At 35.6% G+C, this 15,078-nt stretch overlaps 1 protein-coding gene across 26 annotated transcripts in view; it reads right to left on the bottom strand.

The window, feature by feature from the left end:
• The window catches only part of SCAF8 (SR-related CTD associated factor 8), a 221,958-nt gene that overhangs the window by 145,022 nt on the left and 61,858 nt on the right, over window positions 1-15,078 (bottom strand). For all 26 annotated transcript variants that reach the window (XR_005353701.1, XR_005353705.1, XR_005353698.1 and 23 more), the window contains 6 exons: window positions 12,057-12,157; window positions 9,422-9,535; window positions 7,781-7,937; window positions 6,163-6,296; window positions 4,353-4,497; window positions 1,324-1,392 (listed from right to left, as the gene is read on the bottom strand). Coding sequence is in view for 3 of the 26 variants with exons in the window: in XM_038526407.1 (XP_038382335.1) it covers window positions 1,324-1,392; window positions 4,353-4,497; window positions 6,163-6,296; window positions 7,781-7,937; window positions 9,422-9,535; window positions 12,057-12,157 (720 nt within the window). In the remaining 23 variants the exon portion in view is untranslated. The remainder of the gene's footprint in view (window positions 1-1,323; window positions 1,393-4,352; window positions 4,498-6,162; window positions 6,297-7,780; window positions 7,938-9,421; window positions 9,536-12,056; window positions 12,158-15,078) is intronic.

The raw sequence follows: 15,078 nt of genomic DNA, 5'->3' as shown, positions 1-15,078 counted from the left end.
AATTTTTAGGAAGAATAAATAATTCTTCCTAATCAACAACAAAGATGAATCCTAATCCTGTCTAAACACTAAAATAGAGAAGAGTTCATAAATAAAAGGAAAATGGACTATCAGTAGGTAAATTCTGTCACATATAATGTCTTTATGATAAAGTCCATTGAACCAGTATTGGGACAGAAACCTACGAAGTTCTCCAAGAATTGATGTAGTCATCTCAAAAGGACAGAGAAGCAACTATGAAAGGTCTTACTGTCTAAAGATAAAACAAACTAAACTTCAAAAAGAAAAATGAATGCAACTCCTCTAAAGTAAAACTCTATTATTCCATAAACACTAAAAATGGAGACAGAGATGAAGAGGAAAGGGAAAGAAAGAAGGAGAAATAAGAAAAAGCTTCTTCTCACTCAGTCACCAGATATCACTGGAAATACCCATAGAACTAAACTCATTATGCTGAAAAACGGCACTTAAGAGACAAGAATTAAGCATCTACCATGGTTCTCCTATAAAAATGAACCTCAACTAACTACTACTAGCTGGTAAGAGGAAGGTTTTATTAATAGAAAAATTCTAAGTAAGAAATGTGGAAAAATTATAAAATTCAAAGGTAGAAAGTATTTTAAAGCAATAATGATCAATGGATGAAATCATCAGATGAAAATTTGAAGGGAAACTTTTTTAATGGCCAGGTTCCATTACCTGAATGTCTGATCCATCTTAACACCACTGAAAGTAAGAGAAGAAGAAATTCCATGGTCCTGATGTGATGTATCAAGTCTGTAGCACCCAACCAGTTAAATACTGTTACTAAAAATGCTGAAGCACATTCTAACCAAACCTTTGATGCTAAAAAACTTCCTACATACAGAAAAATCAGAAGACAGAGGAACAAATTTGATACCACAAAGAAGCAAAAGCCAAATCCATTGTTTGGAATCTTGCATACAGAAAGGAACGGTTTCTTCGACATAAAGGATTAAGAAATAAAGGGCGGTCTGAGCAGGCCTGCTCTTTATTAAGACATTTAATACACACACAAACCAACCTCACAGATGACCCAGAGACTCTTCTTTGAATTTTGACTAAAACCAATTTTAAATAACATTTTGAGACAACAGAACAAATATGAATATAGAATGACTATCATATAATTATGTTAATTTTTTAGAAATCACTTAACAAAATAAGTATTTGCCTAAAACTTAAAAAATTAAAACTTAAAAAATTAAAAATTCATAAGAATGAGAATCAACAGGTTAATAAAAAAAAAAAAAAAAAAAAAGAAAGAAAAGAAAAAGAAAACTCCCAAAGTAGAAAACTCACATGTTGGTACTACTGGTGGAATAGTAGGTGGTGGTACAACAGGTGGTGGAACTGGAGGTGGCATGAAACCTACGGCGGGGAGACCAAAAGTAAAATAGCTTAAGAGTTAAATTCAAAGATTTCAATAGCTATAAATGAAATTCTACATTCTTAAAAGTCTTCCATTACTATGGCCTCATATTTGTGAATACATTTTCTATTAAAAAAAAATCACTTTGGGATCCCTGGGTGGCGCAGCGGTTTGGCGCCTGCCTTTGGCCCAGGGCGCGATCCTGGAGACCCGGGATCGAATCCCACGTCGGGCTCCCGGTGCATGGAGCCCGCTTCTCCCTCTGCCTGTGTCTCTGCCTCTCTCTCTCTCTCTCTCTCTGTGACTATCATGAATAAATAAATAAAATCTTTAAAAAAAAAAAAAAAAATCACTTTTAGGGGCACCTGGGTGGTTCAGCTGGTTGGGTGGCTGGCTGTTTCTGACTTCATAATAAGTCTCATGATCTTATTAGGGTGGTGGGATCAAGCCTTGGGTCTAGCTCTAGACTCAGCAGGGAGTCTGCTTAAGATTCTCTCTTCCTCTGTTCCTCCCTGACTCACTGGCACACTTCTCACTTCTCTCTCTAAACAAACAAACAAACAAACATTTCTAAAAATCACTTTTACAAACACTACCTTGTATTTGATCCTTAGCTTAGTAAGCTAAGTGAAGCAAAGAAATCTTTATCATGATCACATTCTATTTATTTGCTCATTTGTCTAAGTCCTGCGGCACTCTCTATGATGCTCTAAAATCAAAGATTAATACAAGCTAGGCAACCTGTTTCATGTTAGCACAATGACTGCATGGGGAGTTAAATATTGTATTTCAAACTGTTGATAACACTATACGCAATAATGTCATCTGCAAAATGTGCTATTGTATTTCTTTGATATATATGCTGTTTATCTACTAGATTAAAATATTTTCATTAACCTTGGATGTTAGTTACTACATTATGTTTTGAACAGTAAAATAAACCTTTAATACTGACTGTTTAATATTTTTAAATGTCAAACGATCAAAATATAAACCTGTTTCCTTATATTTTTAAGATATAAAGCTACCATTCAATTCAATTAGAAAAACAGTGGCTAATGGGGCACCTGGGTGGCTCAGTCAGTTAAGCACATGACTTTTGGTTTTGGCTCAGGTCATGTTCTCATGGGTTGTGAGACTGAGCCTCACATCGGACTCCATACTAGGCAGAGTCTGCTTGAAGATTCTCTCCCTCTGCCTTTTCCCCAGCCCCAAATAAAATCTTAAAAATTAAAACAAAAAAAAACCCCAAAAACAAATAGCTAAAAATAAAGATATGTGATTTCCTGATTTCCAACAAATGAATGCTAGACAATGACTTTACAAATTCTATGTGGTATGTTTTTAAAATAATCCTTTAAAATTATCTTCTGAAAGGCTGCTGGGTGGCACGGTTGGTTATAGCAACAGACCCTTGGTTTTGGCTCAGGTCATGATCTCAGGGTTGTGCGATTAAGCCCTACATCCAACTCAGTGCTCCATGCGGAGAGTCCTGAGACTCTCTCTTCATCTTCTCCTTCTTCCTTTGCCTCTGCCCCTCTCTAAAATAAATAAATCTAAAAAAAAATTACCTTCTGGGAAAAATAATTTTAACTCAGATTCCAAATACAGAAAATATTCAACAAGAATAATTTTCTAATCTTTAACAAAGAAAAAAGATAAAATTCTTGTAAGAGCTGCATCAATTTCAAATTATGCAAGGAGTTCATGAAGTTCAAAGAAAGATAAAAATAGCTTTGAAAAACAAGTATATCATTTGATCCCTTGTGCCTCTTCCTCATTCTTCTACTCCAAGGTCTAATATTAAAAGCTCTATCTCTAAGCTATATAAGCTATTATTTATATTTGTGTGTTAAGTAATCTACAGTTTCTAAATTAGAAATGCTGACTCCAGGAACTTTTATCAAAAATTTGTAAGGTCAAAATAAATATTACAAATTCAATTTGCATTTTAAATTATAATTTATAATTTCTAAAATCAAAATGAAAACCATGATTTTTTAGGAGAAACAATCTATATAACTTAATGCAAACTTCCAATGAATGGGTGGTAACTATAGATAATTCTGATATGAAAAATTCAACATAAATTTTAAATTATTTTGAAAGTATTTCAATGCTTTAAAAGAATTCCATTTTTTTTTCTCCGTGCTGATCCTTCAACCATCTGCATCAACTGGGAACTTGTTAGAAATATACTTGTCTTACCCCATATCTCAGTCTTAGTAAAACAAAAGGAGGCCAGGCCCAGCACGCTTTGCTTTAACATGCCCTCCAAGTGATCCCTACACATGCCAAGGTTTGAGAATTAATGCTCTACAGCATTTTAACCTGGAAAAATAACCATTTAAATGATATTGTAAGACACCTGGCTGGCTAAGTAGGTAGAGTATGTGACCTGATCTTGCAGTCATGAGTTCAAGCCCCACGCTGGGTATAGGGCTTACTTAAGGAAAATAAATTAAAAAAAAAAAAAAAAAAAAGGGGATCCCTGGGTGGCACAGCAGTTTGGCGCCTGCCTTTGGCCCAGGGCACGATCCTGGAGACCCGGGATCGAATCCCACGTCGGGCTCCCGGTGCATGGAGCCTGCTTCTCCCTCTGCCTATGTCTCTGCCTCTCTCTCTCTCTCTCTCTCTCTCTCTATCATAAATAAATAAAAATTAAAAAAAAAAGTTTTTTAAATGAATGAATAACTGACTGATATTCTAAGTAGAGCATATATAGTAATATGAAAATTACTGGGGCACCTGGGTGGCTCAGTCAGTGAAGTGTCTGCCTTCAGCTCAGGTCATGATCTTGGGGGTCCTGGGATAGAGCCCCACCTCGTCAGGCTCCCTGTTCAGTAGGGAGTCTGCCTCTCCCTCTCCCTCTGCAGCTCCCCACCCCTCGTGCTCTATCTCGAATAAATAAATAAATAAAATCTTAAAAAAAAAAAAAAAAAAAAAGAAGATTCCTTACCAGGAGGTGGTTGTGAAGGGTTAAAACTTGCTCTCAGAAAAGGAGGTGGAGGGATTGGACTGAATCCAGGAGGAGGAACTGGCATGGAGACAGGAAATGCTGGTGGGACTAAACTAACTGCAGGCACAGCTGGCGCTACTGGAATCTTTTGTGGATAAAAAATAAAAAGTCCATAAATCACTTTATCCATCAGCAATGATTAAATCTTGGAACAACTAAAGGTAAATAATTTCTATAAATCACTTTATCCATCAGCAATGATTAAATCTTGGAACAACTAAAGGTAAATAATTTCTATTTCTTTCTAAGGAAGACAGCAAATACCACTATATTGTTTTGTTATTTTCCTTCTTGCATACTTGTAATTACTCTAACTTGGGTTTAGTAAAAGCAAGGAAGTACTATTCAACAGATAGTATACATGGAGACTAAAATCTATCTTAGATTTAAGTGATACAAACTAATGAGCACCTACTTGAATAGTTATTATCATGATCAATTTTAAACTGCCACCTCCCACTAAGTTTATAATACCCAGCTATGGTATGTAAACTAATCACTGTGAAGCATGTCAGTAACAGTTTCAAAATGACTTCAGTTTCTCCTAAGTTTATTTTCTACTCTAAACATCAATATTTTTTACCATCCTAGGAATAATTCCCAAGTATTCACTTGTACTATGGGTGTATCTCTTTCCTAAATTTCACATATTATCAATAATCTATTAAACACCTCAATTTCATTGTCTGAAAGACGCTCCAAACTGCATATGTGCAAAACAGAGAACTCCCAAATGTCTTTCCCATTCTCAAATAAGGATAGCTTCATCTTTCCAATTTCTCACACCAAAAATCTTGGCTCTTCGCTTTCTCACAACTCAAGTCTCATCCTGCCACAATATCTTACTGGACACACAATCAGAGTACCCCTCATTATCTAACCACTTCCTCTTCTCTCCACTGTCATCAGTCTAGTCTGAGCCACCATTAGCTCTCATCTGGACTGCTACAACTATCTCTTCACTAGTTTCCCTGAATTAACGCCCAGTAGTCTATTCTTAAAATAGTAGCCATGCAATCCTTTAAAACCTGATCTTTTAAAACCATTAAAGCCAGATCAAATCACTCCTTTCTTCAAAATCCTCTGTGTCCCATCTCAGAGTGAAAATCAAAGTCCTTCTAAAACTCTCCCTTCTACTAAGCTGCCTCTCATTCCCTTCACTTCTAGCCCACTTGTTATTCCTGGAACACATCAAATACTTGCCTGGCCTAGGACTTTTGCACTGGCTGCACCCTCTGCCTAGAGAATTCTCCCCCAGGTAGCCACATGGTTAATTCCCTCAGCAACTTTTAAGTTGTTGCTCAAATGTCATATTCTACTGTCTGCTCTGACCATTTTATTTACAATCATAAGCACTCATCCAAGCACTCCTGAAAACCCTCATACTCCTTTTTCTTTCCATAGTATCTTACGAACTTACTTATTTTGCACTTCCTGTCTCCCCTATTGAAAACAAAAGCTGCAAAAGTTTGTGTGGTTTTCTTTCCACTGATGTATCCTTATCCCAGGTGCCTAGAACAGTGAATGTCATAGAAGCAGACCATCGATAAATATTTGTGCAATACATAAAAACATTTAAATATAAATGACACCATTTCTTAAAAATAGTTTTTTCTCCAAAATTATTTGACTAAACTTGTATTTATTCTATTTTCAATAACTTTTCCTCCAAGCTTTATGAAGTAAATACATGAGTGAAAACAGAAATGTAAGACAACATGTTAACAATAACAAAAGATCCACTACTAACCTGTAACATGGCAACAGGTGGAGGAAAAACCTCTGCCTGGGTTGTGACCACTGTCTCCTTTTCAACCGGAGTTGGGCTCTGAGTTGTCTGGACTGTCTCTTTAACAGGTTCCGAGCTTTTCACAGTTTCCCACTCTAAACAAAACATTTGAAATTGATTTCCTCTGGATGGCTGCAAAAGTTTTATTTCTATGTATATGTTTACTTCATCTCTACATCCTTCATCTATTCATCTACCTTGGCACATCTTTAAGATGTGTCCACAACTATAGATGCCAACCTAGGCTTTGCCCAGTTAAGTCTGATGAGAAACCAAGGAGTCCAAAGAAGCATGAAGCGAGACAAAAATGAAAGATACTAAAATATTTAGAGGAAACAATTAGGAGGATAGAATAGATATACATCTCAAAAGCTATCTGATATAAGAAGATCCAATCTTATTCTATATTATGTCCCAAAGTACAAAGGGAGACCGACAAGGAAGGTTATTAACTCAATAAAGAAATATCTTTCTGAAAACACAGCTATGCAAAAATAAAAGAAGCTCCCAAGGTTCCTCCAATGGTTTTCCATCTCTCTCAGAGTGAAGATCAAAGTCATTATAATGACTAAACAAGACTTTATATGACTCTGTACATATCTCTGACTTTTATCTTCAACAATTCATTCCTCACTAACTTTGTTCAAACCACACTGGTCTCACAATTTTTGAATAGACTTGGCACATACTATTCCTCTGCATAGAATGCTCTTTCTCCAGATAGCTGCACTTCTCACTCCTTTAAATATTATTCTCTCCATTAGATTTTTTTCATGTAAAACTGCAATAGCTCCACACCCATACTGCTGATCTCTCTCCCTTTTCCCTGCTTTCTCTTCTTATAATTTATCAACCTAAGATCATTTGGTTATAAGCATTCTAGAATTGCATGAATAGGAACTATAGCTCTCTAAGATTCTATTCCTGCCATTCTCAACATGGATACTAATCAAAATAATCAAGGAAGTTCTTCAAAGAAACTTAAGTCCCTAGTTATTATTTAAATTCAAGGAAGACAGCAAATACCACTATATTGTTATTTCCTTCTTGCATACTTGTAATTACTCTAACTTGGGTTACATACCTCCACATACACAACTTTTTCTAAAGGAGTAAAACTTGTTTTAAAAAACATACAGGGGGCACGCCGGGTGGCTCAGCAGTTTAGCACCACCTTCAGCCCAGGGCGTGATCCTTAAGATGAGGGATCAAGTCCCATGTCAGGTTCCCTGCATGGAGCCTGCTTCTCCCTCTGCCTGTGTCTTTGCCTCTCTCTCTCTCTCTCTCATGAATAAATAAATAAAATCTTTATAAATAAACAAACAAACAAATAAATAAATAAATAACAGGAAAAATGCTACATTAACAGACTTCTAAATACTATATATTGTGACACTTAGGAAATAAGACACATTAAGCATGTAATCTGGAAATAGCAGTGTTTCAGTTTTTTTTCTCTTTTTGGGGGGTGGAATCCAGGAAATAAAATAAGTACAACTCACCTTATCATGCACAACTCTTATCAATTACAATCTTTTAAGCATACTTTTTTAAACAAAACTACCCTTAGTGTTCTTACCAGTATTTACAGTTTCCTGGTCAATCATGCCTCCTTCTGCAAAACCTTCCAAATCATCCACTTTAACTTTTTCCCACGGTATATATGTAACTCCAAGATCCACATCCCAGAATTGTTTATATTCTGTTTTTACACCTTTGTTTAAAGCCCAAGCAATCTATCAGGAATGAAGAGGGAAAAAAAAGAAAGCTCAGCTATACTGTGAAAACAAGGAAAACGCTCAAAATTATATTGTAAACAATGTAAACACATAAAGAAGTTGGACAAGCAACTGGATGCTAGAAAATTATACGTAAACAATGTAAACATAAAGAAAAGTAGTTGGACAAGCAACTGAATGTTAGAAAAATAGGAGGGATGCCTGGGTGGCCCAGCAGTTGAGCACGTGCCTTTGGCTCAGGGCATGATCCTGGAGTCCCAGGATTGAGTCCCACATTGGACTCCCTGCATGGAGCCTGCTGCTCCCTCTGCCTACGTCTTTGCCTCTCTCTCTGTGTCTCTTATGAATAAATAAAATCTTAAAAAAAAAAAAAAGAAAAGAAAAAGAAAAATAATAGCAGCCAAGAAGTTTTTCCATGTATTTTTTTCTTTTTGTTTTGTTTTTAAAATAAAGCCTGCATTAGACAGCAATGGCATTTATACCACAGGATTTATTTCCAGTTCTTACTAAAACAAACAAACAAAAAAAATCCCAAGCACATTTCCGGAAACAATCCAAATCTACTTTCACCATAAAAATGTGATAGCAATAATTAGTTAATAATAATTACACTAGCAATAATTAGAACAGTTATCATAATTTAAACAAATCCTTGGTAGTCCAGAAGACACTTTACACAGAGGAAGCTTTCTGCCATGAGATGACAAAGCACATACATATTAACCTTGAAAGTAATTTTTAAGTTTTTTTTTTTAAAGATTTTATTTATTTATTCATGAGAGACACAGAGAGAGAGAGAGAGGCAGAGACACAGGCTGAGGGAAGAGCAGGCTCCACGCAGGGAGCCCAACGTGGGACTCGATCCTAGGTTTCCAGGATCATGCCCGGGCTGAAGGTGGCGCTAAACCGCTTAGCCACCGGGGCTGCCCAATTTTTAAGTTTTTAACTCAGTTGCAGAAACTGATGGAATAAATTTCTTCAAGTAGCAGAAATAAAATGTAAATTTAGTCACATGGAGTAAAAATGAAAAAATATACAATAAACACTCAGTTTAAGAGGAAAACAAAATATACTTATTAATAAACCCTTCACAGTGGCCTTGGTTGTATAATACAAGATGTTAAAAAGGAGAAAATAATAATTATATAATTAAGAGGTATGAATAGGAAGCATTGGGAGTTAGAAGTGAATGAAAGATAAAATTGCTGGGATGTCTGGTTGGCTCAGTTGGTGAATCGTGTGACTTTTGATCTCAGGGTTATAGGTTTGAGCCCCACGTTGAGTGATTACTTAAAAATAAAAACTCATCAAAAAAAAAAAAAAAAAAAAGAAAGAAAGAAAGAAAGAAAACTCAACAATACTGAAATAATAAACTTTTCTAGAAGTTTTTCCATAACATTAAAAAAGATGATGAATCAATTATAGGAACATTTTAATAATCCAATAAAACAAGAGCATGGATTCCTCCCCTCCAATCTCACCTTAATGACCTTGGACCCAATTTTATATGATCCGGAACTAAGTTTCTGAAGAGCCCGAAAAGCATCTTGTCGATGAACCATGCAGACGTAAGCACAGCCCCTGGGAGGAATCATCTATTAAAAAAATTTTTTTCTTTAGAAAGGGTAAAAATAAGGTATTCATTCTGACATTTATGGTTTAATGAAACAGATCACTGACTACTAAGACTGAATAGTTTTTCCCTTCTCTTCCTTTGGCTGCTTATTGGTATAATCCATGTACAAATGACTACTTAGTTTTAAAAGAATTAAAAAAACCTAGTTGGGTCTCACTCTAAGTCATAACATGAACAAAATCTTGAGTATCAGATGTCAATCAAAGTATTCCTAAAACAAAAAAAAAGTAAAATGACATGTAAATGATACCACCAGATAAAAAGAAAACAGTATTGTATGGCCAACATATGTGAAAGCATACAATATTAAAAAATTGAAAGTATTTCAATATTTCCAAGTGGCATACGGAGAAAGATTTTTTTTTGTTTGGGAGAAGTATCTTATCCCTAATATAAGATCTACAATTTAAAACAAATGGTAAAACTTGTCAGTTGTATAAAACTTAATTTTGCCCAAGTGCTTCTGGACAAAAGTTTTAACACAAGAAAAAGAAAACAGACTTAGTGTTTTTAATTTCACTGAGTTCACTTCGAGCTACTTTCTAAACTTAATACCAAACTTCTCAAAAAAGAAATCTATCTAAACCCCTTAGAAACTTCTTCCTCTTTTGCAAGATAGGCCTAACTCTATCAATGCACTGAAAATTTTTCTTCAAGCTCATTAATGACCTACTAAGTGCTAAATCGAACAGACTTTTTTTTACTCAGTCCTCAAACTCCCCCAAGACTAAGTGAAAAGTTTATAAATTTTCCATCAAATTTTCAAATCCTAGATTTTATCATTAGCCATTCAATACACTTCAATTCACAAAATTACTCAGTGCCTATAATTCATAAGTACGACGCTCCTAAAAGTTAATACGCAAGAGGGAAGAAGATAAGGCAAACTAATGCCCAAATGACTACGGAACAAGCAAGACTATAAATGTCACAAGTAATGACGATCTAAATGCTACTTGGATTCAGGATCCATTCTGAGCAATGATTCCTGACTTTGCATTAGAATCACCTTATAAATTGTGGCATTCTGATAAGAATCTAGGGGTCTTGGGCATCCATATTCTTTCAAGTGTCAACACATTTCTAACACCTCAGCTAGAAGAAAACTAAAAAAAAAATCCAGAGGTTAGGGGTGTGTAGGTGCCTCAGTCAGTTAAGCTTCTACCTTTGGCTGACATCATGACCCTGGAGTCCCAGGAACAAAACCTGCATAGGGATCCCTGCTCAGCAGAAGTCTGCTTCTCTTTCCTTCTACTCTTTCCCTTCCCACCTCCCCCTGCTCTTTCAAACAAATAAAATGTTAAAAAAAAAAATTAGAGGTTATATGATTAAGGACTCCAGCAGATAATTATGTTTTGATAGGTGAAATTTAAAAAGAAAAGAGAGTAATAAGAAAAGCCTAAAACATTCACAGTGTAGAAAAAGAAACAGGACTCCTCTAAGTTGAAACCCTCAACCAATCATCTATTTACTGTCTGTGCAACTCAGGCAAATCACTTAGTCTCCTCACTGATAAAATAAACAATGGGAATTACTTAACCAGCTTCTTGTGAGGTTCCAATGAGATCATATATAGTTGAAAGTAGTATACGAAATGCTCAAACATTTCATATGAAGAGTGTTTTCATAAGGAAAAGCCAAGTTTGGTCATTTAATTTAAGGAATGTTAGGATCTAAGACTAGAAAGGAAAATCAGCCAATTTCCCGGTAAATAATGATAAAAGGTCTAACAGACATAGAAGTATAATAACAGTGAATAAAATCAGAGAGCTAACAAATTAGAAGGCTCCTCAAACAAATAAATTGCTATAAAACATTCCATTACTTAGTATTAGCCCCAAGGAAAAACGGCAGATCTTTGGGAAGAAGAAAATATTCAAAGAAAGAGACTGGGTGGAGCAAAAAGTACTGAAAAAAAAATCAAGTTGAGGAGTGCCAGTTGTTTCACATTACTGGGGTGCTGTGCCCACATAGGTTTTCCTGCCTCAGGTTTGCTTTGAGAGGGAGAGATGGGGAGACGAGGGAGGGTGCTTGTAAAAGACTTCGATCCCAAGTCCAATTGGGTCTCCACTACCACCTAAGTGCTCCATGGAGGTGACTACAATTCTGTGGGACTCAGTTTCCTCATTTTCATTATAAAAAAAAAGGGGAGGGGATGGAATTAAATTAGATCACAGATAGGGTTCCTATTAACCCAAACATTTCATGACTTAAGGAACCAAGGGCCAACTACACTGCAACAAAAGCCTTAAGAACATTTTGTTAGAATTCCATTAAAAAAGAAAAATTAATTAGGGAGATAAATAGCAGCAGAAATAAACACAGAAATGATTAAAATAAAATAATCCTTATAAAGATGTGAGTTATTAAAGGCAGATACTGTGGGGCTAATTAGGAACCAAAGTGATTCTTTTGTATAAGTGAAAATCCTCTATATATTATTGTTAACCTTAAATTCTTATATAAGAAGGGATACTTACATTAATGGATTCAATTTGTCCAAACTCTTCAAACAGATTGGTTAAATCTTGCTGAGTTGCCTTCTTATCCACCTGACCAACCCACAAAGTAGTACTACATACTGTCAAGACATAAAAGACAAATGACCTAAATCACACAGACAAAGCTACTTCTTTCAAGCAGCTGAAGAAAAAGCACTATTAACAATAATAAAATTTAAGACAGATATTTAAAAAACTTAATGCCATTTTTATCTGTTATGCTTAAAATGAACAAAAATTCCAGTTATCCATCCACATCTATTATGTGTTTTCAAGCCTGGATGAACATTTTAATCATCCATGGATACCTGGGTCTTACTCTAAAAGATGAAGGGTTATGGGGTATGATAGACTGAGACTTGGGAGTTTTAAAATTCTGTAGGTAATTCTAATATGCAACAAGGTCACAAAAACACTTCACTGCAATCCTACCTTTCACCTTTAATCTTTCTGTGCTGGAATGATTAAGTCAATGTTTCTTCCTACCAACTGTTAAATCTAAAAACAGCACCTTATCCTTAAGGAAATAATTTGTACAGAGATACAAATGGGGAAAAGGCTGAATTAACTTGTTATGAAAAACTTAAAAGATATTTAAACTGTGGGAAGCACTTCTTTTTAAGAAACAGAGCTACACATAAGACATCTTGCCTACTTTAAGCTGTACCATTCATGCCTCCATGAAAATTTCCTTTTCCTGAAGACACTTGTGAAAGATTTACAACAGCTGATATATTTGAGGAGTTTTAATATTTAGATTTACATTACTGTCATTTTTAAAGACAAAGTTTCCAGTCTTTAGATGGATGATCTTTTATCTATTATGGGGTAAACCTAAAGCAGGTTTTACTCTAGAGCTAATTTAGCCCAACACTAGCAACTATTACAAGATCTCTACTAAATGAAGGTTTTCAACCAGGTCTCTATTCCACCTGGTTTGAACTCTAAGGTCTTCCAGACCTGTGCTAGCTTTTAGGAATCATTCAGCTAACAGATTCTCTGGTAATGTTCTTACCCTACTTGTTCTTTGCCTCACAGAGTCTCACCCTACGTACACATAATTTAATATTCAACTAAAGTCTCAAGAAGCAATATATTCGTTTTATGCTCTTGCTGTAACAAAATACCTCCGATGAGTAGCTTCAAATACAAAAATGTATTCTCTTAAAGTTGTGAAGGTCTAAAATGGGTCAACAAAAGCCTACATTCTTTCTGGACACCCCTGGGGAGAATTTGTTTCCTTGACAAATTATCTGCATTCCTTGACTCATGATTCCGACTTCCATCTTCAAAGCCAAGTGGAGTCTTTCTCCTTCCATCCACACATCACCTTTTCTCTCGAACCTTCTTGTTTTCCTCTTATAAGGACCCGGGGATTACACTGAGCCCTTCTAGATAACTCAAGTTAAATCTTCCCATCCCTGATCGATCATACCACGTGAGGTAACACAGATACAAGTTCCAATAATTTGGCTATGAACATCTTTGAAGGACTATTATTCAACCTATCACAAACCCTCAGCAAATTTCTAGACCTCTTTCACAGAATAGTTCCCATCGCTTCATTAATCTACTACATCACAGCTGCTTTAATCTTCCTGAAATACATCCCATGTTTCCTCTATTGTTTTTCAAGGTAGTCGCTCTACAAATTTTTCCCACAGATTTTTTTTAAACCTAGAAAACAATAATGACTCTCCCCCATCCCATAAGGAGAGGACACTGATTCCTAGAATATTACTGCTTGTTGATGTTTCATATCCACTGAACTATTCATGAATACTCTTGTGTTCAAAGGACCAATGGTAGGGACATACTACTGTATGTGTTTAAAATGTGTTGGGGCCACATAAAATTGATACTGTTTTGGAGTAAGAAAGTTTTGAGGTAAAAAATGAGAGATACACTTTTCACTCTATTTTCTTATGTGCTTTCTGAATTTTCTTTTTTACACTTTTACTCATGGAAAAAAACCATACCAATAAAAAATACATTCCATGGTCAGTAACTACATAAATGGTGGCAGCTATAATATGACAAGTAAAGTGAGGAACTGATGGAAAAGACTCCATAAAAGCCCTATGCTAAACCGGTGATTCTGAATGTCCTAACAATAATCATGGGAGGGGATGCAAGCAGATAATTTATGGTCAGACCTTTGATGTTATTTATCAAATAGCACTAAAATGTTTGAATTTGGTCTTTCAATCCTGAGGGGATAAACAGAAATTTTCAGAGTTAGGAATATCAACATTACTGAATTAACACTGGCTCTCATAATCAGGTAAGATTCTGGCAAGATAGCTACAGATTGCTGAAATTGCCAGAACTTAGTAGTAAGTTGGATGTTGCCTTTAAATATAAGTCTGGATTTCCAGGATGACTCAGCAGTATAAGTTATACCAATTATTTATCTATCTCCATGGCAGAAAGAATTTATTTGGAGACCTTCAGAAATCAGACAACCTGATTGGTGTTCAGCTCTTGGCAAAGAATGAAAATTGCTCCATTTTATGTACTTTACCCATCTGCAGCCTGTTCATTTTAAAAATCCTAACGCAGTAGGAATCCTTCAAGAAGAATCTGGCACTAATTACAACTCACATTTCTACCAAGTGAACTCTCCTCAAACTCTCACTACTACCAAATTTGTTCTAATTATACATTACATATTAACATATAAAGGAGGGAAAGTTTGTACAATGGGAATCTCTCCCTTGGTTCTGATCCAGTAAGTTTATAATTAGCTTTAAAATTTACAGGCTTTTTTTTTTTTTTTTTAAAGATTTTTTTTTTTAATTCATGAGAGACACACAGAGAAAGAGATAAAGAGAGAAAGAGAGAGAGAGAGAGAGAGAGAGAGAGAGGCAGAGGGAGAAGCAGGCTCCATGCAGGGAGCCAGATGTGGGACTCAATCTGGGGTCTCCAGGATCAGGCATTGGGCTCAAGGTGGCACTAAACCGCTGAAGCCTCCCGGGCTGCACTACATGCTTCCTTTAAT

The sequence above is a fragment of the Canis lupus genome, chromosome 1 (genome assembly GCF_011100685.1).
Source record: "Canis lupus familiaris isolate Mischka breed German Shepherd chromosome 1, alternate assembly UU_Cfam_GSD_1.0, whole genome shotgun sequence".
Lineage (NCBI taxonomy): Eukaryota > Metazoa > Chordata > Mammalia > Carnivora > Canidae > Canis > Canis lupus.
Note: the sequence above shows the minus strand (reverse complement) of the source record. Positions and strands in the feature narration are given on the sequence as shown.